The sequence below is a fragment of the Aquila chrysaetos genome, chromosome 25 (genome assembly GCF_900496995.4).
Source record: "Aquila chrysaetos chrysaetos chromosome 25, bAquChr1.4, whole genome shotgun sequence".
NCBI classification, from domain to species: domain Eukaryota; kingdom Metazoa; phylum Chordata; class Aves; order Accipitriformes; family Accipitridae; genus Aquila; species Aquila chrysaetos.
This window is the reverse complement of record NC_044028.1, coordinates 1,635,940-1,662,847: the sequence shown is the minus strand read 5'-3', so window position 1 is coordinate 1,662,847 and position 26,908 is coordinate 1,635,940. Positions and strand designations below refer to the sequence as shown.

The following is a 26,908-nucleotide window of genomic DNA, read 5'->3' as shown; positions in this document are numbered from 1 at the left end:
CCACACCCTCCTGCCAAGAAAACTCCAAGAGCTGCCTGCCATGTCTGGCAAACGCTTCCTACTGCAGAGTCCTCCCCATTAGCACACGCATGCACACACACACGGAGGGACCCGCACGAGGGCTGGCTGCTGCTGCGCTGCTCAGAGATGCGGCAGGACGTTCGCAAAGCTCTGTCCTCGCTCCTCGCCAAGGCTGAGACTCTTCTGATATCCTCCAAAGGAGACGCTCAAGGAGAGTGAGGGTTGACTCTGAAATTTATTAGGCATTTTGGGTCCTTCATAAGCAGGCCAGCTCCCCAGCTCCTATGGGGTTTGGAAGCCGCCTAAGGTAGAGGGATCATGCCAAGGTTTACAGCAGATGAAGTGAAGAGGGAAGGCAATGCACTAGAAGCCAGATAACCACTACTTGCCCATGCTCAGGCCTGGCTTGTAAATGCAGAAAGGGGTTTGTGCTTGTGACTAGTGTTCCCACATATCACACAAAGGCAGATCTCCTGGTCTCAGATGCCTGAGCAGGGATTTAATATATTTTTATTACATTCAGAATCATCAAATATTATGACATTTTTGTGAAGCTACCTGGAGCCCCAGCTCCTACATGCAGCATAATTTGAGCAAATAAAAATTTGCATCTGTTTCTTGTGTGTTTGGGGTTTTTTTAATTTCCTGCTGTGTGAAATAGGAGGAGCAATAAAATCAAATCCTTGGAAACAAATGACAATTGTTTAATGGAGTAAAAAAAAATCCCAATGCCTTCCTAGGCTGCTTGTGCCACAGCTACTACATGCGTGGCTGCTTGGACAGGTAGAAGAACAGGCTCCAAGTCCGGACTTCCTCACTTTTATGGGTTTAAATTGGATCCCACTAGGTATTTAAGGCCATTATTGAACTGCTAATGCATTCTGCAGCGTGACTAACACCAACTGGGTTATTTTTCTCATTTGGCTTTTTTTTGCTCCATCTGCCTGTCATAGCAGACAGGAGAGCCAAACAGAGCAGCAGAGTAAGAGGTGAGTGATAAACAGTGTGCTGGATGTATGCAGAGCAGGGATAAGAGTTCACCAGCAAATCTGTGATTGAAGCAGTGTAGGGACAAGCTGCTGCATTCCCTCATTCAGTGAGCAAAAGGGGTGTGTAGCTATGGCTTTTTTCAGATAAAGTGCAACTGATGTGGCAGTGTAAGACAGAATGGCAGAAGGAAAAAGATGAAGAGCTACAGGTTGCCACTACAGAAGTTAAAGGAGGAAGGTGACTCTTCCCATGAGGCTAGCTTCAGCCCTCAGCAAAGAGCTGCAGAACCTTTCCTGACTTAGCAAGGCTCTTCTGCATTTGCAGCAATGCTTCTGAAAGCAAGATTTCACCCTGTGCTTCCAAAAGGTTGGGGATTTTCTCCCCCCCCCCCTTTTTTTTTTTCTGAAAAGTGACCAGCAGACTCTGGTTGACTGCATGCACTTAACTGGCCAGAGTCTGGCAGCAGGGACAGGGACAGGCCCAGGAAGCAGGCAGCGGTTTATGAAACACCCTGTGGAACCAACACTTTCCCCTACCAGGAAAAGTCTTTCGCAACTGGATGTCTCTGAACTGTGGATTCGGGTGATTTCAGAATTCTCCTTCCATGACCTCTCCCCCTCCTTGACAGACTGTGGCTTCATCTTAATGGCGGAGGCTAACTGGGTTGGGAACATCACTAATGGCATGGAAAGAAATGGGAGAGACTTTGCAAGAAATATAACCACAGAGCTGGTTCCAGGAGCCCCTCCCTGCACAACAGCAGCTCCCAGAGGATCCTGGAAACAGGCAGCATGCTCATCCTACCTGGGATCTTAAAAGTCTCAAAAATGCCATGCAAGAAACTGTCAACAAATTAAATCCATCCTTTTCTTGTAATAATCTACCTTTCTTGATATGAAGACGGCCCCAATCCTACAACTGCTGGCTCAGAAGTGGGGAATAGAACTACAGCAAGATTTCCCCATCTAACGTACTCTTAGACAAATCTTCCTTAGTTCAACATATCATCAAACACTCTTTTAAATGCTCCCTCTGCTCTGCCATTAACTATGCTGTCTAATGAGATTCCACGTGGGGAGTCCTGGTAACTTACAGTGAGCGATTAGGGGGTATAGTTTCAAATTGGAAACAATCAGCTACAAAAACAATCCATCCACATCTATTATGTGCAGACACCCCAGGGGCTGGCACGAGCCGTTAGACTTGGCATTCGGAGGCTCACAAGCTCTACCGGCACAGAAAAGTCTTAATCTGTTCTCCCACCCATGTACTCCTGGCGTGGGTTTACAGGACTCAGCTGAACAACACCGTGATCTTTGCTACGAGACAGATCAGAATCAGGCTTCAAATCACAATTTTTCACCAGAGTCCTGAGAAAGCATGAGAAAAATATTGGTAAGATAGCCCTGTTGAACATGCGGAGAAGGTGAGGCTGGAAGGATGGAAGAGACCTCTGAAATCAAAGAGTGAGATAGAGGAACTTGCCCTTCCCATTAAATACCTCACAGTACTTGAATTTGGTGCTACCCACTGAATACATCCTGAACCTGCAGGTCCCAATTACAGTCACACCTCTTGGGTCCAGTCAGCGCTCCCAAGGAAGACAGTAGATCCGTCACAGTTGGGCACATCACATCCCCAAGTCTGAAACCACCCTGTAACCACCATCCCCAACTCTACAACCACTCTTTTGCCTCAGAAAGAGGCAAAAGCCAGAAGCTCAGGGATAAAATTTCTCAAGGTCTGAGTGGTGTTTGGGAGGTGAATCAGAGCTGGGAGGGAGAGGAAGGCACACTCAGATTCCTGGATCAAAGGCTAGCTCTGTCCGGTACAGTATTCAGTTCAGCCTTGGGTTACCTACAGATTAAATATTTACCTCTAAACAGCAGAAATGTCATACAATCCATCTGATCACATGACAAATCCTCCAAAAATGACCCTCAAGATTTCAGCTGCCTCTTTAGCAACCTCAAAGCCTGTATCAACCTCACTTGAATTCTAACCAACTCCTGTATCTGGTCCCGTGGTACGTGGCTCTAGATGACCCACTTTTACCCCAAAAAGGGAATTAGAAGATATACTCAGCCTTGCTGTAGAAGAAGTGGTGGGTTCCCTAAAACTGTCTCCTGGAATCATGACATTAAATAATAACCTCTACTTTTTTCTTCCCTTTTATGTTGCTAAAGTCTTTTTTTCCCTCTACATCTCCTTATTGAGAAGTACAGATTCCTCCAAACATCTCCTACATGGGACTTCAGGCTCAAATCCCAGAAGGCAACAACATTTGGCCTTCTTTGGTTTATTTTTAATCTCAAGATTTATGAGAGGTAGCTGACTCATGTTTTGGCTGGCAGGGCCGGACTCTTGTAAGTAATTGCATCCTTGCTATTTCATTAATTAAGATAAGTTTTCCCACTTCTGTTTGAGGTGTTGGTGATGCCACTGACTGCTGAGAGAAAAATACAGATCTTTGCCTTGGGTACCAGGCAGGTGAAAGGCCAGACATTTCCTCCTTCAATCTCTGGCCCAAGCATCCAAAGTGACAGGTGCAGATATATCAAATTTCCCAGCACTGCTCAGCTCTATCAGGTTATTCAAGCATCTCCTGCCACAGGGGAGCTCCACCCTCAGCAAAAGGCAAGCAATCCTACACACACCAGGGCTACTGTGACTTGTTAAGTATGGTTTTGCTTCACATACCCCGATTTCCTTTCCAGCAATGCACCAAAAAAAAATACTGAGGAGAGAGTTTGCAGCTAAGGAATTCAGCGAATGATTAACTCCATCCTACCTATTAACCATTGCTCTCTATTCCCTCATGCCTCGCAGAAATCCCAGTTCCGGGTAGCAAAGCCATGCCAAAATCTGATACCCCACTGGTTTTGCCTGCAGAGTGGTCAGGTGATGTGGATGGTTCTAGCTTTGAGTTAAAACGCATTAAGTGCAGTAATGATTAATCCAGAACCCCAGCACAAATTCATGATGAAATGTTGTTTCTCTTGTCACACTGAGTTTACCTAAATGAATCCTGCTTCCTGGAGGTCACCATGGAGGAACAGTGTCTATACAGGCCTGCAGAGGCAGGACCTCCATGCACACCAGGAGCAGGGGCTAGTGCAAGGACAGCTCTTTACAAGGCAGCGAAAGGATACGATGACTAGGTGTTGCTCTCCCCACTCTGAAATGAACCACATCTAAGCCATGCCGTACTGCCTTTGGGACCAAGACAAGACAGCGAATGCAGCTCTGCCAGCCTGAAGATGCTACAGACCAGTGGAAGCCCAGATGCATGTGCACCCCCAGCAAGTCATCTCACACTACAAGATCTTCATGTCAGATTGGCCCCACGTGCACGTGCAAGCCCACATGTTTATCACACTCAGCTGCACCTCAGAAGACTGGGAGGGCTCAGTGCTGGGCTTGGACACAAACTCCCTGTATGACCTCAGGCAACTCCCTCACTCTGTGAGCATAAAGCTTTTACAGCCTTACCCAGCCGAAAAACAGGAAGACTTCCTTTTTCTTTTGCCTTGTCTATTTTTATTGCAAGATCCTAAGGATAAGGTCTGTTATTCAGTATGCTTGTGTACAGTACCCAGCACTACGAGGTCCCAATCCTGCCCAGGGCTCGAAGCACAACACATACAAAAAACAATTCCTAGAGCTTTGGGTCTTTTATGCAAGCCCACACATACCATGGTACCATGCAACAGAGATACAACTGAACCTCTGCATTTTAAATTGGGCATTCCAATACCTCAACATACGAAAAGCTGCTTCTTCATCACTCGATGACTAGTAGTAGGCAAGAGGCCTGCTGAAAGTCTGCTCTGCTGTCAGGACACAAAGTCTTTGCATCCAACATTAAAAGTTCAGAATTTCCTCCCACTAGGAGAAGAAGGACTGTACAATTTTACAGGCATTTGCTGAAAGCAACTTGCCACTACCGCCTGTCACCAAAGTCGCTGGCATGGAGAGCAACACCTGAGTAAACAGCTCTCGCGCTCCCACTGCTATGCCTGGGTTTCATCAATTAGTGGCGCTGAGCCACCCATGCAGCCACAACAGGTGTCTGCTTAGACTGTTCAACACCAGGACCCTGATGGCGCACACTCAGGGCAGGGAGACACCAGTTAAAACTGTATATGGAGACCTGAAATACGTGGATACCCAGTATCCCAAGACCCAGAAACCTGTCCTTGCAGTATGAGAGCCAGGGTATTTCATGGCCTCCACATACTGACGGCCAGGTGGTATTTAAGAGCAGCCCTTGCTCAGCACAACATGGTGCATCTGAAAGGGTAGGTGGGAAGGATTAAAACACTCCTCTGCAGAAGCCAGGACCTGATGCTGCAACGCCAAGACTCTCATCTCTCTGTGGCCTGCGCAGACACAGAGTAAAACAACACAAGTCTCCCATGCTCTTCACTTCTGTAGATTAATTCAGTAATATAAATCTGATGGGACTGTTCTCATGGTCACACCAGACACTCACGCTAGCCCCCGTGCTGATCCTCTGTCACCCACACTGCCACTGATTGTGAACTCTTATCTTTCCCATAGACCGCCAACGACGGCTTTGCTACTGCCAGACAGCCCGTGAGCCAGCAAGAATTAGGACCCCAAGAAGTTAAAAGAAACAAGTGTAAAAGCTGAGTTGCAGCCAGAAGGAGAACTGGGACCCATCCCTGCCACAGGCCTGTGTCTCATCCCAACAGTAAGCTCAAGCTCCTGCTGAGGGCTTTTTTGCTCTAGATTCAATAAAGAAAAAAAATGCTGCTGCTGAAATATGTTTCGTATTGTAAAAGACAGAACCCCTTACTCTGGAGGGCTGGGCTCCAGGCTGCAGTGGCAGCAGGGCAGCAGACACAGCTCTTCATGCCCTGCACTGAGTTTGATTAGGCAGAGGATCAAGACATCCTCAAACTCCCAGTCGGAATACCGAAACACACCCCCTAAGGAGGAGGAAAGGGCCCGTCTCCTCTCCCTCTAATCAGCCATCATTAAACAAACAACTAACAGCAGGGATCTTGTAGTACGCACCACAGCCAAGAGCTACCGACTGCCTGATCCCGGACCCGCACCGCAGCGGTGTCAGCAGGCCCAGCAACACAGCCCCGAGGCAGGGCAGCCGGCTCAGCCCCGCAGGGCGCCCAGCCTGGGACGTGGGGCAGCTCATGGCACCCCTTCCCCAAGGCTGAGCCCAGCCTCGCTGCGAGGTTCACGCAGCGCCAAGGCCCTGCGTGCCCGACGGGTGCTGACAGCAGAGGTGCGAGGCAGGAGAGGAGATGGATGCGCAGGGGTTTGCCCAAGCCCAGACAAAACCCGCGTTTCCAGAGGGCCCATCTGCGAGACCACGCTGCTGCCGAGCGCCGTGATGGGCACAGGCTGCCTGCCCCAGGAGGGCTGCCTGGGGCTGAGAAACAGGGTCGGACTGCTAACACTACAGAGACCAGCCTGCCAGATCCCCTGAGGTGTGGGCTGCCTGACCTGAGGGGGAAAATAGCACAAGAGAGGAGAAGCTGCCTCACAGCTGAAGTAATATGGCAGCCGGTGAGATTAAAATGGCGCCTGGCTGAGGTAAAGTGGCGCCTGGTTGAAGTAAAATGGCGCCTGGCTGAGGTAAAATGGTTCCTGGCTGACGTAAAATGGTTCCCGGCTGAAGGAGAAAGAGCGGAGGTGCTGGCAGAACTCGAGAGCCATGCTAGTCCTCGCTCTCCGCCAAGGGGAGCAAGGTCCACAAGCATGGCCATAGGCCTGCTGTGGGGGGCCATCTTGTCCCAGCAGCACAGCTCTGGCCATGCACATCCATCTCTGTACAGGCGGCCTGGGGCTACACAGTGTCTTTCCCCAGGCTGCTCCTGGTGAGGAAAACGCTCCCGGCCCCATGTCCTTCTGCTCCGAGGAGCCCACAGGGAGCAGCCACGTTTCTCTCAGGAGCTGGCACCCTGGAATGGAGTCAGCGCTGACTTCCCATTTGGGGCTGGGATGTCTCTGTTTGGGAAACTGATGGCACTGCCTTGAAACAAAAAATAAAGTTGGGCAGAAAACAAAACTTTTCTTTTTTTCAGATGCTTTAAAAGAAAAACGAATGGTTCTCTAGCTATGATAGCACAGTGAGATCCTGCTGGCTCCGGTACCTGCCACACAGTACGTACCAGCAAAGCACAAGGTTTAGTTCAGAGGACGATGGCAAGAGGTTGAAGCACAAGCAGGGGTCGGAAGGCAGGACCAAGGTTACCGATAAGCCTGTCAAAATGAGTGTGCATGTGTGTTTTGCTGCCCTGTCCTTTACCTTGCTCAGAGTGAAGATTCAGCTTCCCAAGAGTTGGTATAGGATAATGTTTTGCTGCCTTCTCACAAGGAGCACCAGGCAAGTAGGAATTAGAAATCCAGGGCATTTATCCAGCAACCAGGCATTTAAGCCCTCCACAAGCATTTAATTCCCATAAATAACCACTACAATACTCCCGCGAGGCAGGAAGCACCAGCCCCATTGCTCAGACAGGGGAGACTGAGTGCAGATGAATCAATGACAGCCCAATCCACACAACCAGGGTCAGAACTGAAAACAAAACCAAGAAGTCCCGCTTTCCCCTCTGTGTTCCAGCTGCTAGACAACACTGCCCCCAGTAGCTCGGCTTTCTTCCCAAACTAAGGTATGCACTTCAATTCCCTGATTGCGGAGGGCAGAAGGACAGAGGGGGAAGTGAGTCCTGGCCTTAAGCACGCTGTACACAGCCTCCATGGCTGCTGCAGAATTTAGCAACTTCCAGAACTGCAGAGCAAGCCAATAAACACCAGCTCCACTGCCACTTCCCCTCTCTATGGGAATGAACAGGAGTTGTGGTCAGTCTGCACAGGAAGGAAAAGGTGCTTGATGTTGCTGATCAGAACAATCACCTGCAAGAGGAGAGGATCTGGAACAGGGCTGCACGCTCTCAAAAGACCCCGATGACTTATGATATGTCTTTCCCAAGCAGCTAGAGAGTGCATTTACTTCAGAGGAAGCTTTGCATCCTGTGGGACTGGGGGTGTTGGAGATTAATTTCCAAACTTAGTCTCCTCTCCCAATTCTCTCTGAAGTTATGGGATCAAGCTACAGGCTTGGACGTGTCACAGCTAATCCACAGGAAGACAGAATGCAGCAGTGGGCTTTGCTGGCTTGTTTCAGAGATCTGATGGCTAGCTGTAATTAACTCTTTAAGCACTGCAAATTCTAAATTATGCCAGAAAGTAATACTCTAATCTGACTGGCTGCATAATGTGGGTCACTACACTCAGCGCAAAGCAAATCCAAGGTAATGCAACTTAAATTTGTGGCTGTATCAGACACAATCTGTGCATGTAATCAGAAACTAAATTATCCAAGGACAGTGACATTGCTACCTTGACAGTTTACTCTCCTACAAGCACTTGAAAGGCAGAGAGCTTTTCAAGAAATGGCTAATTGCTGGATGCAATGAGTGACAAGAGGGAAAGCAGTGAGGGCTGAGGGTCTGGGTCTGGCTGTTGGGCTACTGAAGTTATTTTGTGTTGTATGAAACACAGATTCAAGAATCAGTGATGCTCCTGGCACTCCCTGCAAAAAATGGGGTGTGTCTTCTCTCTAAATTAAAACTTGGGAATTGTGTTCTGTCAGTCTAGCAGAGCCTCGAGTACCACCCAGACAGCTTAAGCTTTGTTTCCATGGTGCTGTCCTAACATGTGCTATGCCCTGTAACAGCTTTACTGCACAAAGGGGCAGCAGTTTTCTTTTTTTCTTTTCCTTAAGTAAAGCCATTACTTAGTGCTGGTATGAACACAATCCACCACATATATTAGCTACAGTGAATTTTCTTAATGCAACTGAAAGACTAACACAGTCTAACCCTTAGCCCCTTGTAGCTTTTGTCTTACCACCTCAGTTTTGTCTACTAAATTTTTTAAGACTTCTGATACAAACTGCACTGATCCATGCAATCAGAGGCTGCAAATCTAGGCAGAGTTCAGTCTATAAAGCCAGTGACTTCATGTTTTCCCTCTGTAGGAGTAAAATAACGTTCCCACACTCTGATAGAAACCTTTGCTCTGCACAGATTTAATTCATTACTTATGAATCTCTGGCCAACGTCACTCCGTTCATTTCAGTGGCTCTCTACTTGCAGTCGCCTCCTGAGTCCGGGAGGACAGGGAACCTTTTTTTTTTTTACCATGTAGTGAAGTAGCTGAGAAGGGATCCTGACTAATGGCTTCACCAACTTGTTGCTTATGTAACAGTCCTCTCCTAGAAAATCACCCAGGTAGCGATAATGAGCTGCCCTCTACAACTGCTTTACAGCAGGTTGGTCAGGAGCCAAGGTATTTTCCAATGGAAACTCTTCTCCCAGGGAATCACCCAGCATTGTATTTCAGATGACTGCTTTGTTTTGTTTTAGGAAATAGGAGAAGATTTCTTTTTAATTGTGCTATGCTTAGGTGCAAGGGCAGCTTCATGACACAAATCACTGAGGAGTCACTAAATGGCCTGCTGGAATCATTTATGAGACCAGAATGGCAGCAGCTCTGCTAACACCTCAAAGGCAAGTGCCCATATTCCAAGTTTATGCTTTTGCAGGATTGCGTGGACCACATGCAGGTCTTGGGTAAGAGCTGTCTCTTTGCTGTGTCTGCACTGTGCCTAAGCTATGAGATCCCAGAGGTGGTACAGCAGTACAAAATATTAAAGGTGCCAGTTGATTGCTCTTTCCATATCCAAACCCCTTCTTTCGAAAACTCACTCTTTCCAAAAGGCTTTCCAATCCTTTTCATCTGGGGAGGGGTAAAACACAACTCTCTGCCGAGGGCCAGCTCCACACTCCAGGCAGCACAAAATGCTGTCTGCACCGGCTCAGGCAGAGGACAGACCCTTTCACAAGGTCTTCACGAGGCTCCCGTGCAAGCATCTGTCTGTGGGTGACAAGACACTGTCCCAAAAACCCTGTCCTGCTCCTCTTTCTGAGGAAGAAATGCAGCTTAAACAGAGGTGTCTGATGCAGTAAAAAACATAGCTAAGGAGAGGGAATGTGGCTGCAATGCTTTTCTCACAGACTCTCTACTCTGTATCTCATTGTGGTTTCCAACTGTTCCCTCAGCTCTCTAAGCCCCAGGAGAGGAAATGCAGCACGCACACTCTGCACTGGGAGCACGCATCGCAGGATGGGGCCTGTGATTATTATTCTTATCACCCCACAGACTGCCTGGCACTGGCTGAAGAGCATGGCTCAGATGGTTCTCTGCTCCCAAACAGCTACGCAGCCTCTGCATGTGAAAGCCATTAAGCAATAGCACAGAAGCAACCCATGAGGCAAAACCCGTGAACATTCCCGTACTGACAGCCCGCTGGTCCCCGTTGCCAGCAAGACGCCAGGGTGCCGGGACTGGGCTGCAGGCAGGTGCTGACGAGGAGCCATGTGCTTCCCCTCGAAGTTAACGCTTGTGTGGCCAGCCCTCCCGACAGCTCCACAAAGAGCACGCAGACACTGGAGAGCCAAAGAGCCCCGCAGGGCCTCCCCCGTGCACAGTCCAGGCCCTGTGTGCCAGCACTGATGTCCTACTGTTGGAAATGTGGCATATGGGAGCATCGGCAGTGGAGACAGGAACTGAAACATCTGTTTTTTCCGAGCCACACTTGGAAAAGCTAAGCTGTATTCCACCCCTAAAGCACAACCAGCCCAGCTGTGAGGCAAGCAGATGAACAGAGAAGTACAAAAATAGCCACTTCTGTAGTGCTCTTTCAAGCAACACGAGGTTGCCCTACAAAAATAAATACACAAAAAGGAACGATCTTGGGGTTTTTTTCCAGCTATTAGAGGGACCCATGTGCTCCCATCACTGCAACACGGTAAAAGGACGCATCCCCTCGACTCACAGCTCTGTGTTCACAGCGTATTCCCGCCACCCACGAGCTAACCACCTTGGGTCTGTTTGCAGCACAGCAAGAATCACACGTGCGGTCCCTAATGGGACTAGACACGGATGCTTTCACCAACCTGACCTAAAACAAAATCTGCATGTTTCAGGCCGGACTCACTCCACCCCCTTCCCGAGGCGTGGCTTTGAGAGAGAAACTAACAACTTTGGCCAACACAATCTGTCTGGGCTCTCGCTTTCCCAGGCTTAGCTGTTCCTCGGGTTCCTCCCTCAGGAGGACTCAACCCACACCCTAGATCCTCTTTTTAGAGAGCCACTCCCACCTCTCCCTGACAAAGAAGCATTTGCTGTAGCAGAACCTATTTAACCCGTTCCCAGCAGGACCCGTGTCCCTTGCCTGAGCAGGGAAAGGTGTTTACAGAATCCCATACAAGACCCCCCACCAGGGAGAGGAAGAAGAGGCTTCGCTGCCTGTCTCAGCCGAAGTGGCAAGGAAAACTGCTCTTTTGCTTCTGGATCCGCAGTAGTCCTCCTCCCTGCTAGAGGAGCCCAAAGCAGCACGGATCCTGCAGGAGCCAGGGCCGAGGTCCGGCCAGGAGATGTTGCAATGGAGTTGCGAAGAGGCCGTCACTGTGGATCTGCAAGTACCATTAGCGATGTCTGTCCAAGGAGGTGGGCACAGGCTCTAGCCAGGGCTACAGACTCCACCGTGGAAGTCGCAGTTTCAAACCAGTGATTAGACCTCACAACTTCATCACAGACATGCAAAATAGTATTGCACAGAGCCAGATGTGTTTCTTGATACAAGGAGCTGTCTGTATAGGCGGGCAGAATACAAGTTGCCCAGCTGTCACTAGAAGAAAAAAGGGCATGGTATGGTGTCCAGGTACAGTTTCAAATGAATAGGAACAGGCTGGTTGAGCCCTGGCTTGGATCCAGAATTCATGTCACTACAGATCGTCCTGCAGGCTCGTCAAAAGCAAGAGCTGCTGCAGACTGTGTCTGCTGTCAGGGTGAGTATAGCCTTCTCCTGACGATGCTCAAGAGCACACGCCAGCACGCCTGCAGCAGGCAGAGAGAAGAGTCCCGTCGTCTCCCAACACCACACTGCCGGAGGGCAGCCCGTAGACCCCAGACGGGAGGTAAAGCAGGGCCACACGGTTAACACACATGCACCACGACTGAAAAATACCAGAGGTGGGAGATTCATTACCACAAAGTGAACATCGTCATTTCCTTCCATCGAGTACTGTTACCAAACCAGCGGATCACACTATCTTAACACGGGTTACTAATTAAAAATGATGCTGGATTAAACACAGTAACACAAGACCCTATGTCACATCTGAAACTTTGTTGCCAATCTCAGCTTATTGAAGTTTTTAATAGGCCTGATGCCAAGAAGCCAGAGATACACTTGTTCCTAACCTGAGAGAAACTATTTTTACTGTTAGACTGGCAGAAACAGCTGACTGACAAATATTACGCTTTCTTTTGATTATCTCTGTTTAAATCCAGTGGTAGCACATCATCAAAATGTATGCAATTTTTTGAGGGAAAAGGAGGAGCTGGAAAGTGAGGACAGAATCTGTTTACTGGTCATGGTTCCCATAATATACCACAAATGCTACAGATGGTCAACTTGCACGTTGTTGATGCTCTCCTGATGATAGCTGTCCTTTAAAAAAATGGGAATGGCTGTAATCACATGGTTTTTGCTTTTTGTGCCCTTTGCAAAGCAAAAGCTAACGTTATATTTCAATTCGACATTTTTAGTTTTGGCAAACAGAGGTGCCAACTTAGCCTCAGTGTCTAAGTAAACAACAGTCCTTCAATATGAAAAACAAGCCAACTCTAATGCAGAGGCAGGTTAAGAAATAAGGGCCAGGGAGGTCTGATTTGACACGCTCATCCTCCCGTCGGGACAGGCAGTGACCTTCGGCAGAGCGTGTTCGTGTAGGTGGCAGAAGCTGCAAGGGGAGCTCTGCAGCCCAGCAGTTGCTGCAGCTTTCCAGCATTTAAGCCTGATCTCAGCAAGGCCTGGAGAGAAGGGTGGGCTGATGTGGGGTAGCAGCCATTCCTCCGAATAGCAGTCGCGTCGTAAGTGCAGCCCACGAGCGGAGCTGCCAACTTTCCACTGTGGAAGAGACACAAATTTTCTCTTTGAGCCTGACAGCGACTGCCTAAATTGTGCTGTTGGCTAGGGAGGGACTAATTCACAAGTGCCATGTCCCCCACACACCCCCCTGCACTTTCCTCACGGTAAGAGCAAGAACCTCTGTCTGTGCAGCTCCCAGCCCACTCCACCCTGGCACTGGAAAGCACATCTTTGCTCCTGAGCTGTACTTCTTCACTCCCGCTTACTTTCTTATTCACTTATTACAACTCAGAGAAATGTTTGGGGACATGTGGGGTAAATAAGAGACAAGACACTAAATCAAGCTGAACTGCAACGATCAAAGGACAACAAAGCTTGAAAAAATGGAGAAACGATGACGCAGAAATGCATTATGGAAACCACAGCGTGGAAAACGCGGCATGACAAGAGATAAAACAAGGAATCCCATTAAATGGCAAGCAGAGAAGTATTAACAAACCATATGAGCCCATTTCACCCTACCTTCTGATTTGAGTGATTTTCTTTTTAAAACCCCTCTTTGTGAGAGCAGAATGAAAGCAGCTGGGTGAAACGCGAGAGAGACCCGGTGGGGGCTTGCCAGCAGGAGAAGCTGTTCGCTCCAACAGGGAAAAAGCCACACACAGAAAGACACCACCAATAAACTTAAAAATTGCAGGAAATACAGGGAAAAAATCAATGCAAACAGTACCTGGTAAAAAAATACACCAGATGTCAAAGGAACCCCAAAAGATGAGGTGAGCAGAGACACGGTGTTCCCTTCTCCTAACATCTGACTAGGGTCAGGAGCGGGCATTCAGACAGCAGGTCTTCCCTCTGCCCAGTGGGGCTGTGAGATGTTTAGCTACAGTTTCTTAATGTGTGGTTTTCGGTCACTACCAGGGTTTGTAGGTTTGGCTGCGCTGAACTGCAAATCGCAAAATCTTTTAATGCTGGGCTAATGTCAAGGAAGTGAGAGACCTTGATGCTGCTCGGGATTATTTAATTGCAACTTTTGCCACAGAGCAGGAACGCCTCCAAATGCCCACCTCTCTGGGGGATGCCTCTTCTCACCTAGCAGGACGTTTTTAAACACCAACAAAAAACCCTAAAGTTTTAATTTTAAAAAGGGTAAGTTTCTCAGTCATGGGAACAGCACTCAAATTTCTCTGAAGCTTTAGGAAGGAACACAATAAACAACGCAGACCTTCTGCTTATGCCATTGCTGTAACAGCATTATGGTGACACTTCACTAACACCAGAGACCATTATGCTCTGATAGAATAATGCAGAATTGCCTCCTTGTTTAGTGCTTAAACTATAGATACAATTTGCTTATGTGATTGGTCCCTTCCACAGGCTGAATTAATCTCGTTTGCAAAATATTTATCTAGCACCTCATTTGGGCCTTTTTCTCCCTCCAAAACGTCTTACAAAAGAGAAACACAGCCTTGTTTTTGCTGGGGATACGGCTTCTTGTAAGAATGACATTCCAGGCTGTTTAAATTTTTTCTAGGAACAGCAGTAAAGCTATTTTGCCTTTGTGGACTGGACATTACTGTACAGACACTCCACTGCTTGTGGTTTTACCCGAACTGGATTTTAGTTTTAATGGGAATATTTTTTCCCACAGCTTTTGAAGACACCTTGAGCCTTGAAACGGCTTTTACTGCATCACATAACAATACCAAAATCTACCGATCATTGCCAAGTCTTGAAATTTAAAATATCACAGACTGTAGGTTCCTGAATCATAAAATCTGTTTATTTTAAGAAGGTTTGCTTAGGTGAAGTCACCGGCTAGGCAGTATAACCCCAGGGCTCACTGCCAAACCCACAAAAAAACCCCGCTGGGTTTTGGATAAAAGTTATGACCCCCAAATCTGCAAAGCTTCTGCTTCTGCAGGAGTGTGGCAATAGCAGAGCTTCTCTGAATTCAGCTTCTCCTTCTTACCCATCCACAAATAGTATTCCACAATAATGAAGGAAAAATAAGGGAGTCTCAACTCTAGTCTTTTCAGCTGAGACTCTAATCTCCACTTGAAAACTACCAGGTTACTAAAGATGCGTCAGAAATAGTCAATATTTGCAAGGGAAAGTCAGAAAATCTTTATGAGGTTTATTTCCAGTTGAGGAATGAAAGAAATGATACCAGCTCATGAAATATCTAAGTCTCAAAAAGTAAATGAGAACAAAATCTGGTAGCCCTGAAAGCAGAGCACTTGAAAAGACATCAGATCAGAGCATTTCTCAGATGGAGGAACTCAGAAGTGCAAATGCTGCCACTTGAAGCGTGTTGCTCTTGAAGTATAGTTTTTTATGTTGCGCACTGCAGATTATTTGGAAAAACAGACTTTGCTCTTGATTCCAGCCAGACTTTGCGTTACACTTCAAGAACCCGACTCTGGCAACGGGAGGGGGCCAATATTCCCGTTCGGTCTGCCTGGAGACTGCTTCCAGCTAGGTATGTAGCGTCTGCAAGCAGCAGAGCTTATTTCCTTAGTGATTCTTTGGATGGGGCATTTCTTCTGTACTCCTAGTAACAGTGCTGCCAAAGTTGGCATTTATTTCTTCAAAGTTGCTACACCTATAATGTCGGATACGAGGAATTAATTTCCTAGGCCTTACTTCTACAGCTAGAGGTACGGTATCATATTTGCTGCGTGCAACTGCTAGCACAGAATCCTGCTAGCATGCCTGCCACAGAATCAGGGAGCTTTGGCATTGGTAATTTTCTGAACTTGGCCTTCTTAAAGGCTGTTTTCATTTCAGACTAACTAAAAAAAAAGTTTTGTTGAGATATTAAAAAAAAAGCTTTCCTCTAATGAGAGAATAGACAGCAATCATTAAAAGCATTATTTACTTTATCTGTCAGTGTTCAATAAAGGGAACATGAAATGAATAGACAAAACTGCTTGCATAACTTCACTGTGTCATGAGCCAGAGTCCCTCTCATCCTGACAAAATTGAATCTGTAAATCTTTCATGGTTATAATGACGACATAAGTACACATGCCTTCTTTCCCATCATCAGGAGGTCAAACAGGGCAGTAAACGTCTCCCCAAAGGAAATCCATGTGCCACAGCAGACCAGTTCAGCACATCTTATACCAGTCATCAGAATATTACCAGCACACACTTTTTCAGCTGAGTCGTGACTGTACACACAACATGATCTGCTGGCTGACAAAGATGACTCTACAGTCTGAATTCCAAAGACAATTGTCCCTCAGCGGAGGAAAGCTCTTCCTCTTACCACATATGCTCTCAACAGTGCTGTAAACAAACATTTCTCCATCGAAATCAGAGGAAGATGTCAGTAACACTATCCTGCCGTTTCAGTCCATTTGCTTTAGTGGATTTCCCCTCCCCATATTCCCGACACTTTGTTTTGTTGACCTGCAAGAGCTTTATGTCCAACTTCAATTTGTCATTGCATAATAGGATCTAATCCAAAACGTTCTGGGAGCTTTTACAACTCAACGCCTCTGAACAACAATAATATAAACAGTCTCAAACACTTACTACCAAAATTAATAATCCTAGAAACGCACTGTAATAACCCCAAATCCTTAAAAAGCCAAATGAAGGACTTATCATCACAGTCTTCAGAAGGCTGCTCTACAAGTGACCAGCGAAGCGCTGGCACATTCCACCTCTGTCACAATGGCACATTCAGCCTCCAGAGCTGCAGATCCCCATGTCTAACTGACAACAGATAACGCAATGTCAGAAACCCCTTAATAAACATTAGTCTTTCCCAGTTAGGGACTTTCTGGAACAAGCAATGGCTAGTTTGTTTGGAAAAGTCTAAATGTATCTTGTAAGAAAAGAGTTGGAAAACACCTTGTCTGCAGGATTGAGAGACATTTTCCTGAAGTTAGCCTAGATACATCTTGCCGACCTACCGTTTAACGTTTACTGCAGTACTTGGCAACTTCTGCAACATCTCTTAATCTATATTGACGCTAAAAAGTGGAAACTCAGTTAAGAATATCCGAATAGAAAAGCAGACCCTTAACTTATTGAAATACCAGTAGAAATTAGTTCATGTGAGATTCTTCTACTGTGCTGGGCCCCACGTCATCTCTCCTACATGAATCACTCGATGCTTTTGTCTCCTCAAGAACAGAGAAGTTGCTCCCTAAGGCAAACAAATTTAGGTTCAAAAAGAAATTAAAAAAAAAAAAACAAAACACTTTTTCCCTAAGTCTGTTTTTTGCATCATACAGTAACTTCATTCAAGTGACTGTGCACCTGGACCATTCTAATGCCCCTCCAAAAAACACGCCTTTCCGACCGATTATCCCGAAACAACAAAATCAGCATCTGGACACAAACACAACTGTCATCCCAACCCAGCACTTTCACGGAGACATTTTTATTTGAACCCGTTACTTGAGTCTTTCGGGTTTGCTGTTAGGAGAAGAGTGTTTAAACCACATCCAACTGCTGACTTCCCGACACCGGTCTCCTCCTGCCATTTCCCCCAGAACCTCAGGAATTAACCCCCCGGCACAAAACCTCCGGGCCCCCCGGCGAGGCGCAGCAGCCCCCCGCCTCTCTTCGACCTACCCACGGGGAAGGTTACCCTACGGTTTTGCCCCAGGTACCTGCCGGGCCGCCTCCCATCTCCCACGCCGGTGTTACCCTGCGTGCCCCGCGGGTTGCCAACTCTTGGCAGGACGCGAGCGACGTTACGAGATGGGCCGAAATCCTGAAAACGCTTCTCCAGCTGCGGAGCCGAGCGCATCCCCACGGCCGTGCCTTCTGGGGGCCATCGGCCCCGCCGCGCTAGCCCTACCCCAGCTGAAGCTGCCGAAAACTTGGAGCCGCTTTCCCCTTTTTCTTCGCGCGGGCCACTTCTGCCCGCGTCCGACCCGGCAGGCTGACGGCAAACTTTCTGCCGCGTCTCCATGTTTGTCCCCGCTGTCACGCGTCCCATCTCCGTCCCGGCCCAACGCAAAACAACGCGCCAGGAAATACCGGAGGACGAACGACAGCGCCGGGCGGCCGAGCCGCGACCGCCCGCCCGCCCCGCCGCCCCCGGCCCCGCCGCCCGCCGCCCCGGGCCCGCCGCGCCCCGCCGTACTCACAGCGCCGTGGCGGCGGGAGGGACGCCGGTCCCCGGGCGCTCCATCCCGCGGGCAGAGCAGTTGACGAGGCAGGCGGGGCCGGCGCAGGTACAGTCGGCGGCGCAGGGCTGGCAGGCGGGGGCCGGGGGCTCCCGGGCCGCCGCCAGCCCCCCGCACAGCAGGGAGCAGAGCAGGCACCAGCCCGAGAGGGGCAGCCGCGCCGCGGGGACGCCATGTTTGCGCTGTGATCCAGTGTCTCCATTTCCAAAAGGCATCTCTCCCTACGGGCATGGCATGGCCCCGACCCGCCGCTCCCCCGGCCGGCCGGCCGGGCCCGGCCGCGCCCCGCCCCGCTCCGCCGCGACGCTCCGCGCACCCTCCGCGCCGCCCGCCTCAGCGCCCGCCCGGCATGGCGGCCTCCCCCCGCAAGGGCTGGCGCTGCGCGCTGGCTCGGCGGCGGCGGCGGCGCCCGGCCCGGCCCGGCCCGGCCCGGCCCGTTGGGGCTCCCGCTCCACGCCGCGCTGACGAGCCCCCCCCCCCCGGCCCGGCGCGGCCCGGCCCGGCGCCGCTCGGCTCTGCGCTCCGCCCGGGCCGCGGCCGCCGCCTCCCCGCTCCGCCTCCCGCCCGGCGGAAACCCGGCGCCGCTCCAGCCCCGCCGCCCGCCCGGGCCGCCCCCGCAGCGCGGCCGTCCCCCCCCAAGCCCAAGCCCAAGCCCAAGCCCGGCCGGCCCCGGAGGGGGGGCCGGGGGGTCCCGGGAGCAAGCAGGTCCTGGGGAGAGGGGAGTCCAGGGAGGAAGCGAATCCTGGGGTTCAAGGGGGGGTCCCGGGAGCAAGCAGATCCCAGGAGGGCAGAGGGGTCCCGGGGGCAGGGGGGGTCCCGGGAGCAAGTGGATCCCAGGGGGCAGAGGGATCCCAGGGAGCAGGGGGGTCCCAGGAGCAAGCGGATCCTGGGGGGCAGGGCGATCCCATGAGGCAGGGGGGTCCTGGGAGCAAGCGGATCCTGGGGGACAGAGGGGTCCCGGGGGGGCAGGGGTGTCCCAGGAGCAAGCAGGTCCCGGGGGGAGGGGAGTCCAGGGAGGAAACGGATCCCGGGGTTCAAGGGGGTCCCAGAAGCAAGCGGATCCCAGGGGCAGGGGGATCCCGTGAGGCAGGGGGGTCCCACGATCAAGTGGATCCCAGGGAGCAGGGGGGTCCTGGAAGCAAGCAGTTCCCGAGGGGTAGAGGAGTCCTGGGGGGCAGGGGCATTGCTGGGGGAGCAGGAGCATCCCGAGGAGCAGGGCCATCCCCCAGGGGCATGGGGCATCCTGGGGAGCAGGGGGTATCCTGGTGGGAGCATCTCGGAAACCTGACAGGGCCGGCAATGGAGCGTGGAGTTCTGCTGGATAGAGCTTTGGTTGTCTCAAAATTAGAGGGGGGAGCCTTCCCTCCTCTGCACACACGGGCGATGGGCAGAGGGGAGCACGAGCACGCACCTGCACCCTCCTTGAAGGCTTTTTGGCACTGAGTTCCCGCAGCTGGTGCCCATTCCTGAGGCCACTGCAAGCCTGCTGAATCCAGTAAGAGTTGCAGGGTACGGTGTGCGTTACACACCTACAGCACAGTAGGTAATTCGGATATCTTGGAGAGAGATGAAGAACAAGACAGGTACTTTTCAGTGTGTATTTTTAATGCTAACCATAGCAAAGTCATCGGGTTTCAATGCCACTTGCACCCTGCGCTGGCCTAAGGCACTGGCCATGGTTCAGACTGGGCCAGACCTAGTGAGGTCAATCCTGTCATTGTATTATGGCTCCTCAGGGATCCAATGGCTCCTCAGGGATTTGAACTGGTTCTAGTTTAAAGTGACTGAAGAATATGACTAAAATAAAGTCTATATACAACCAAACGAAGCATGATTCTGTCCTTACAGAGGGCATGTCCAAAACCAAACCCAGCCCTGTTTGAAAGCAGTGGAGAAGAAGGTGTGATAGCTGATAATTTTACAGGGATCCTAATTTGTTGGTCTTTAATACGTGCTGTGTTATCGTGTGATGGTACATACGGAACGTGGCCCCAGCCATCAGCAGAGGGGAAGACGATACAAGGAAGCTCAAATAAAACACGGAAGAAGTTGTTTTTGAACTTGTTCAGTGCCGGATCACTCACTCTGCAAACCAGAGCCGGTGGTTCCTGTCCATCCGAGCAGGGATTTCTCACCATAAACACAACAAACGTGTATGTGTGGTAGCCTGTGTGAGAGGTGAAAGCCTGGCCCTAGACAGCAAGCTGCCGGAGGCTGTCTGACCCACAGAAAGATGGAGGAGATTTGAGGGAAGCAGCGGATCGGTGCACAGTGCCCAATGCTTCCCTGGGAAGGAACATTTGAGAGAGGCATGGACCCCAAGACAGAGCGGTAAATCCTGCACATCCTCCAGAGACAGGGACTGTTCTGCTCGGGGGGGCTGATATCTGAAGTGCCAACCAAAGGCACTTTCTCCTTCTGAGATTTGCTGATCCAGACAAAACTGTCATGAGGGTTTTTGCTAAATGAAAACAAGAGCATCTTGCTCTTCCTTTATGCAATTCCATTAATTCTTGCAGCCACTCACACCCTTTAAAATACTCATATGTAACATTTAAGTTCAGTGCAGCACATCACTCCAGCTCAGCCTTGGCATCAAGCCTGCAAGTGTCCTTGGGAGTCCCCATGGACTGCCCACCTGCAAAACTGAAGCCACAGTCTGTTCAGTGATGGCTGTTTCAGCAATTACCGTCTTTATGAAAACCTCTGGAAGTGCTGTCTGGCCAGCACCTCTGTGAGTCGTGCTGCCCCTCCACCGAACAGGTGAGTCACCCCCCAGCAGAGAGGTTGCACCCCTCGAACAGACAGCCGCCCCGATACCAGGGTGAGGGGCATTTTGTACTTGTCCGAAGCAGTGTGCACAGCTGAGCAGGGCTGCCTTCTGTCCAGAGCTCCCGCCGCCCCTCGGGGCTGCATCCCTCGCCTCCGCCGGCTTTTGCCGCTCCCCGGTGTGTTCCCCACTCCACGGTGCTCCAACGGCGAGCATGCTGGGGAGCTGCCGTCCTGACACTCTACAGCAGGCATTGTGTCAGTGGGGGCCTGTCAACTGGCGGGCTCAGGAAATCTGCCTGGCAGCTTTCAAGGGAGGAACCACAACAAAAAGGGGTGGGAGAGAGACATGCTAGCTGTCCGCAAGCATCCGAAGAGTGCAAGCAGCAGGGAGCCAGAACAATTGTTCGGGGTGGTACCAGACGAATTGACGGGAGCCTCAGAGCTTACTACCCCCGCTGTTCCTCTTCTGAGAATAGACCTGGGGGAGAGGAGGGCCGGGGGGGCATGTTTGCCTCTCTCGGTGGCTGGCCTTGCCTAAAACTTGTCTGTCGGTGCAAAACACCCTCGCTGGAGTCGTCCCGCGTGCGGATGCCTGTGTGCGCGCACTCGCTTTGGGGCCAGGTCATGGGTTTTCACCGTGCGCCGTGTGATGGCTGCTGTGGTCCCACGAGCCCCGGCTCCTGCAAGCAGGCGAAACGCGGGCATCTTTCCTTTGCCCAAGAGAAAATAGCTGATCGTTGCTGAGCTGCCTCCACCTCAGGCACACGGTAACCTTCAAAAGCTCAGGAAAGAGGAGGACGATTAGCCAAGGGTGAGAGTCATTTTGGTTTTGAATCACGTAGGATTTTTTAAGCCACTTGTGATTTCGGGCATGTAGGATTCCCTAGGGAACAAGAGACTGACCCGCTAGCGCTGGGTGTACACCACTGCGGGTTACGAAGCCTGTGTTACACCTCCAGAGCTGCTCACCGCATCCCTGCTCTACCCAGTGTGCTTGATCCAGGACGCTCCCGATCCAACAAAGTCCCTAAGCACCAAGTCCCTAAGCACCTGCATGGTTTTAGGTATGTGTATTGTCCCGCTGAAACCAAAGGGGTGATATTAGCTGGGGCTCTGGCTTCCCTTATCCAAATGCTGCACAAACCTTAAATAAGAAGCCTGACAGCATCCAATTTCAGTCCTTGGCATGGTACTTAATGTATGTGAGAATTTACTTTCCGAAAACATTTTGTGCCTTTTGGACTTGAAATCTGCTTGAAAGACACATCATCCTTTGCATGATGCATTGTGCCCAAAATAGCTCAGCGGTTACTACTTCCTCATGTGACTACGATGTATTTATTTCCGCTCCCTCAGTTGTAAATTGCTTTTTGTTTTTTCTTTCCCTTTCTTCTGTACTGATGCCCATATTTTTTCAGATAACAGCAAAAAGAAAATATCCTGTGTATGGATTGTAATCAACAGATTAGATCACTAGTGTAATCCAGCAGATGTAAAGAAGTTAAGGGCTCTCCCCCAGTAGCTCGGGCTGCCAAGCTGTATTGAGGGCAACAAACAAGGAAATAATTGAGTGAGTGGGAAAGGAGACAGCAAATCTCGATACAGCTGCAAGAGAATAATTTGTTCACATCGAAGCACAATATTTGGTCTTGGAGGAAGGTCCCGTCACTGAGTCGGAATGGGTTCTAAAAATGCAAACTGCAGAAAATGATGGAAGTTGAAAATGTACTCTGGGGCTGGGAGGCTGTTGCTCACTGCGAGGCTGGGAATGGCTTGTTGTGGAGAAGGGATTCTTCTGGTTCCTCCCACTGGCAAGCACACGGAGAGTTTCTCAACACTGTTTACTTGAAGCAGAATTTAAACCCTAACTAAGAGGGTGTTAATTCTCCCTGTCCCACCAGTCCTGCAAGCTGAACGCACCCAGAACATCAGCAGCAGCAGATACACTGTGGTCAGCAAAACGTGACGGAGCTGTGGCCGGCCGGGAATGTCGCTGCTGCCTCCGGGCCCCTCCGGCCAGATCCCAAAAGTGCCGCAGATGTCTTCAGTGGCACCCAGACAGCTCTGAAACCCCGCTGTGCATGGCCAGACCCTGCACTACCCCCTCTCCGGCACTGCATTTCTATACATTAAAGCGCTGTTTTGCTCACGCCTGCAGTGCCCCGGTGCAGAGGGCCATGAGCAGCTGGTGCGGAGCGGGCTGTGCTCCCCGAAGCCGTGTGCCGCAGCCACCGCGCTCTGCAAAAATCCTCTGCACAGGCACTGCACTGGGCTTCATGTAAGACATGATGGCAGCTGCTTTTAAAACATGCACTGGGAGCAAGTCTCTTCACTGCATTGCCCTCCCACACCGCTGCTTTTTCTCTCGCCCAGGAATCCTCTGTCACATTTACGCATGGGGCAGTGGGTGGGCAGGAGCGGTGGGGACACCCTGTCGCCCAGGCGGGTCCATGGCTGGCGGAGGGGAAGATCTGTGCACGTGGAGCTTGGTTTGGAGCCGCGATAGCTGGGCCAGGACAGGGAGCCTTCTGCCTCCAGCAGCACGTGTCCACTGTACCTTGTGTGTGGTTTGAGAAAGGCAGGGAAAAAAATACCCTTCTTGAACTTTCTGCCCCCTTACCATGAGCTTTGGTCCCTTTGGAGGGCGGCTGTATTCACGTATGGCCATAGTGCTCGGTTTGCTGTTATTTTCCTGCTTAGAAAGTACTCCTGCCTGACGGAGGGACCAGAATTTGTCCTCATCAGGTGTCCAGGGGGAGAGAGCTGTCCCGTGCGCTTTTTGCAGGGGACACGGGTACCCCAGAGGAGATGAAAATCTCTATTTCTCCTGGGAGGAAAGGGCTGTTTCCATCCCCGCAGGTTGTTGCTCCATGGCTGTACTTTGTGTGCCCCGCGCTTGCGTGATCCTATGGCTCGTCCTGCAAAGGGGGTACCTGAAGAGTGACCCCCGCAAGAGCCACCTCCTTCCACCCAAGCCTGGCTCCTGCTTCACCCCCCAACTCCCCCGGTACGACCCTTCCCCACCTGTAATCCATGACCCAGACGACTGCGGCCGGATCGGCACCGGGAGCACAGTCCGGCCCCCGTCGGAGGGGGCTGCCCCGGCTCCGGGGAGGGGGGGGGGGCCGGCGGGCCGCGGCCGTGCTGAGCCCCTCACCGCGGCCTCCGGGCGCGGCGGGGCCGGTTTGCGGGTCCCGGGCGCCCTCTAGCACCGCCTCCCCGCACTCCTCCGGGATCGAAACCGGGGGAAAAGGTTTGAGGGGCCTCCACGAGCAAACGTGCCTTAAAATCGGATGCAAAGGGAGCCCGGACACCGCCGTGGGGTGAGGATGACCCCAGCTCCTGCCTTCGGTCTCCCCCTCGCACGCGTAAAATCCATACGGTCGGTGCTACCTCCGTGGGATGGACCGGTTGCTGGGCAGGGTGATTATCCCAGCTCGATCATAAAGAGCGGAGTCGTCTCACACCACGTCCCAAACAGATTTCATCCGTGCCGGATGAATTCAGCAGCAATCTGCCCACCAAACGCCTCCCAGCTCCACGTCCGCGGTCGCTGGGTGCAGGATGCTGTAGACAAGACAGGGAGGCATCGGCTCGACACAGGCATCCCGGCAGCGTGGGGTGCCCACAGCCGGGGGGACGGATGCTATCACCCGGCTTCTCCCCAGGTGACTGAAAGAGGGGACCCCCCCCCCAACCCCGGGTCGGTGCTCTGCGGCGAGGCACGCGGTTGTCTTTTAGTGCTGGCTTTTCAACTGCTCGGGGCTGAGCTGAGTCAGCAGCGCCGGCACAAGGCCCTTTTGGGCTTTTTCTGGAGGATTTTTGTGGAGAGCTTCAGCTCAGGAAGTGAATTTATTCACATTGGTCGTTTTCATCCATTTGACATAGTGTGAATGCAAACCAGCCGAGCAAATTTAGCAACAACACTTTCTGCTCAGTAACTAATCCCTGGCAATTCTGCTTTTATTTACCAAACACCCTTTGAAAGCAAACGAAACTTCATGATTTCTCTCTCAACAGTTTTTGATGTTGAGGGTTTTCAGGGGTCCTTGGCAGATGGAGGGACATTCCCATCAGGCTGAACTTGCAGACCCTTGGCTTCTGGCTGTGGGTGCTCTCTGCCCCTTCCCACCGGGCTCTCCCCCACCTCAGCTCCCCAGGGAGCACTGTGCACACCGGAGGGGTTTATACCCGCTCGGGATTTTCCTATGTGCATGTCCCTGCCTGCCAGCAAAGGCGAGGTCAGAGGGGTTGCTTTGACTGGAGACAGGATGGATGGAGAAGGGGGTTGTGCTCGGGCACTCGTTAATCAGAAACTTCCCCAGGAGCGCGCTCGGCGCTGCGAAGCCCGGCCGAGAGCTGGCCACATGCCGGCAGCACTCGGAGGATGCTGCGTGCCCGGCGTGCCCAGGCTGTAGCAGTCGGCGCTGCTTGGGGAGGACATGAGCTTTGGGGCAAGGGCCAGCGCAGCACGGGGCTTTTGGCCAAAGGGCTGGCCTCGTGTCGCCTTTGGCCACCATGTACCCCAGTCTCCCTGAGAGAGAGCTGATGCTCCTGAAATCCCCTCTGCAGGCTGCAGGTGCATCAGTGCTGGAAGCTGGGACAAAACAGCCCCAGTTTCTTATTTCTTGTGTTGCTGGAAATATCCAAAGCGCAGGGAGGTGATAACCAATTCAGCTGCGAAGATGCTGGTGAGCGCTGGCTGCAGGAGCCGGGAGGAAGGCTGCTCTGTGCCGTGGGTGCCCCGCGGGGGTCCAGCCTCGCTGCACCAGGGCTGACCGTGGGATGGTGAGGGGGCAGTGGCACCCATCCGGCCACAGCGCAGTCCCCCCGAAATTCCTGCTGCTCTGGGCCCGTTGCTATAGCAATGCTTATGTCACAGCGCCGTCAGGAGGCATTGCAGTGCTGGAGTTGGCATCTTTCATTGAGGCGAGTTGAAGCCATCCTGGGTTTTAGCTGGGTAAAACGTCGGGGAGCAGCCAGAGCTGCTCATTTTCCCACCGCGGGGGCTTCAGGAAGCCACGTCCCCTCTCCCTCCCCTCTCGCACCCACCGTCATGGCATCACCCTGCCCTGCACAAGGGGAAGGCTCCCAGCCTGCTGCAGAGAGCCCAAGAGAAGCATTGCCTGGTACCGAGCTTGGGACACGATGGTCCTGTTTCCACCGCAGATGCCATCGATGAGAGGAGGCGAAGGCTGAGGCCTCCCCTCCCCTCTGCAAAGGGACCCCGCGACCATTCACACCCAAAAAGCAGAGTGCAGGAAAAGCGCTGATGAAGCTGAAGGCAGAGGGCAGCTGGTGAGAGGCACAGAGGCAGAAATGTGGGTTCAAAACCTTCAGGACAGGCTGAGTTTAAGGCTCCTTCCACCCCCCTCCAGCCTGGTAAAGCCTGGGGTACTGGCACCCCGGCAGAGTGAGAGGGTGTTCCCCAAAACACTGGCGGGGCATGGCCCGTCACACCACAATGCATCTGCTTTTGAGAAGCCAGCTTGGAAAAGCTGCTTGCCAGCAGTTTTTTGGCTTTGAATTGGCTGTAGCTGGTTGCATGTGGCTGTGCCTCACTCCCTGCCTTCCCCAGGCAGGGTGGATTGCTCCCACGTGTGCTCAGCTGGTCAGATGTGATTAGTTCCCTTAACGCAGAAGGAAAACTAATGCAAAGCAAATTACTTGCAGACAAAATATTTGCAGGCCAGGGACAACCCTTAGCTTCGCTGGGGAAGATGTTTCCAGCAATAAAGAAGAAATACTTTTAAACAGACCAAGAAATTGTAAATTTGCAGAAAAGGGAAGGCAAGAGGAGGCTGCCTGAGCAGATCTTTGGAAGCTGATTGCATTTCAGAGCTCAGAGTGCCTGGAAACGCCTGGCTCTGGGCTGCCCATGCATTGTCATCTTGAAGACAAAAGTAATTGCCCAAACTTACTAGAGTTTTGCTAAGAGGAAACGTTTAGCCTCCCTTGGAAAACATTAACAAACACCATTAAA

General features: G+C 51.3%; 1 protein-coding gene across 1 annotated transcript in view; it reads right to left on the bottom strand.

Moving 5' to 3' along the window:
• Window positions 1-18,474, bottom strand: part of PKD1 (polycystin 1, transient receptor potential channel interacting) — a 99,584-nt gene extending 81,110 nt beyond the window's left edge. The window contains 1 exon segment of the mRNA XM_030001267.2: window positions 18,115-18,474. Coding sequence (XP_029857127.1) covers window positions 18,115-18,368 — 254 coding nt within the window. The 5' untranslated portion in view covers window positions 18,369-18,474.
• Window positions 18,475-26,908: the final 8,434 nt, after the last annotated feature.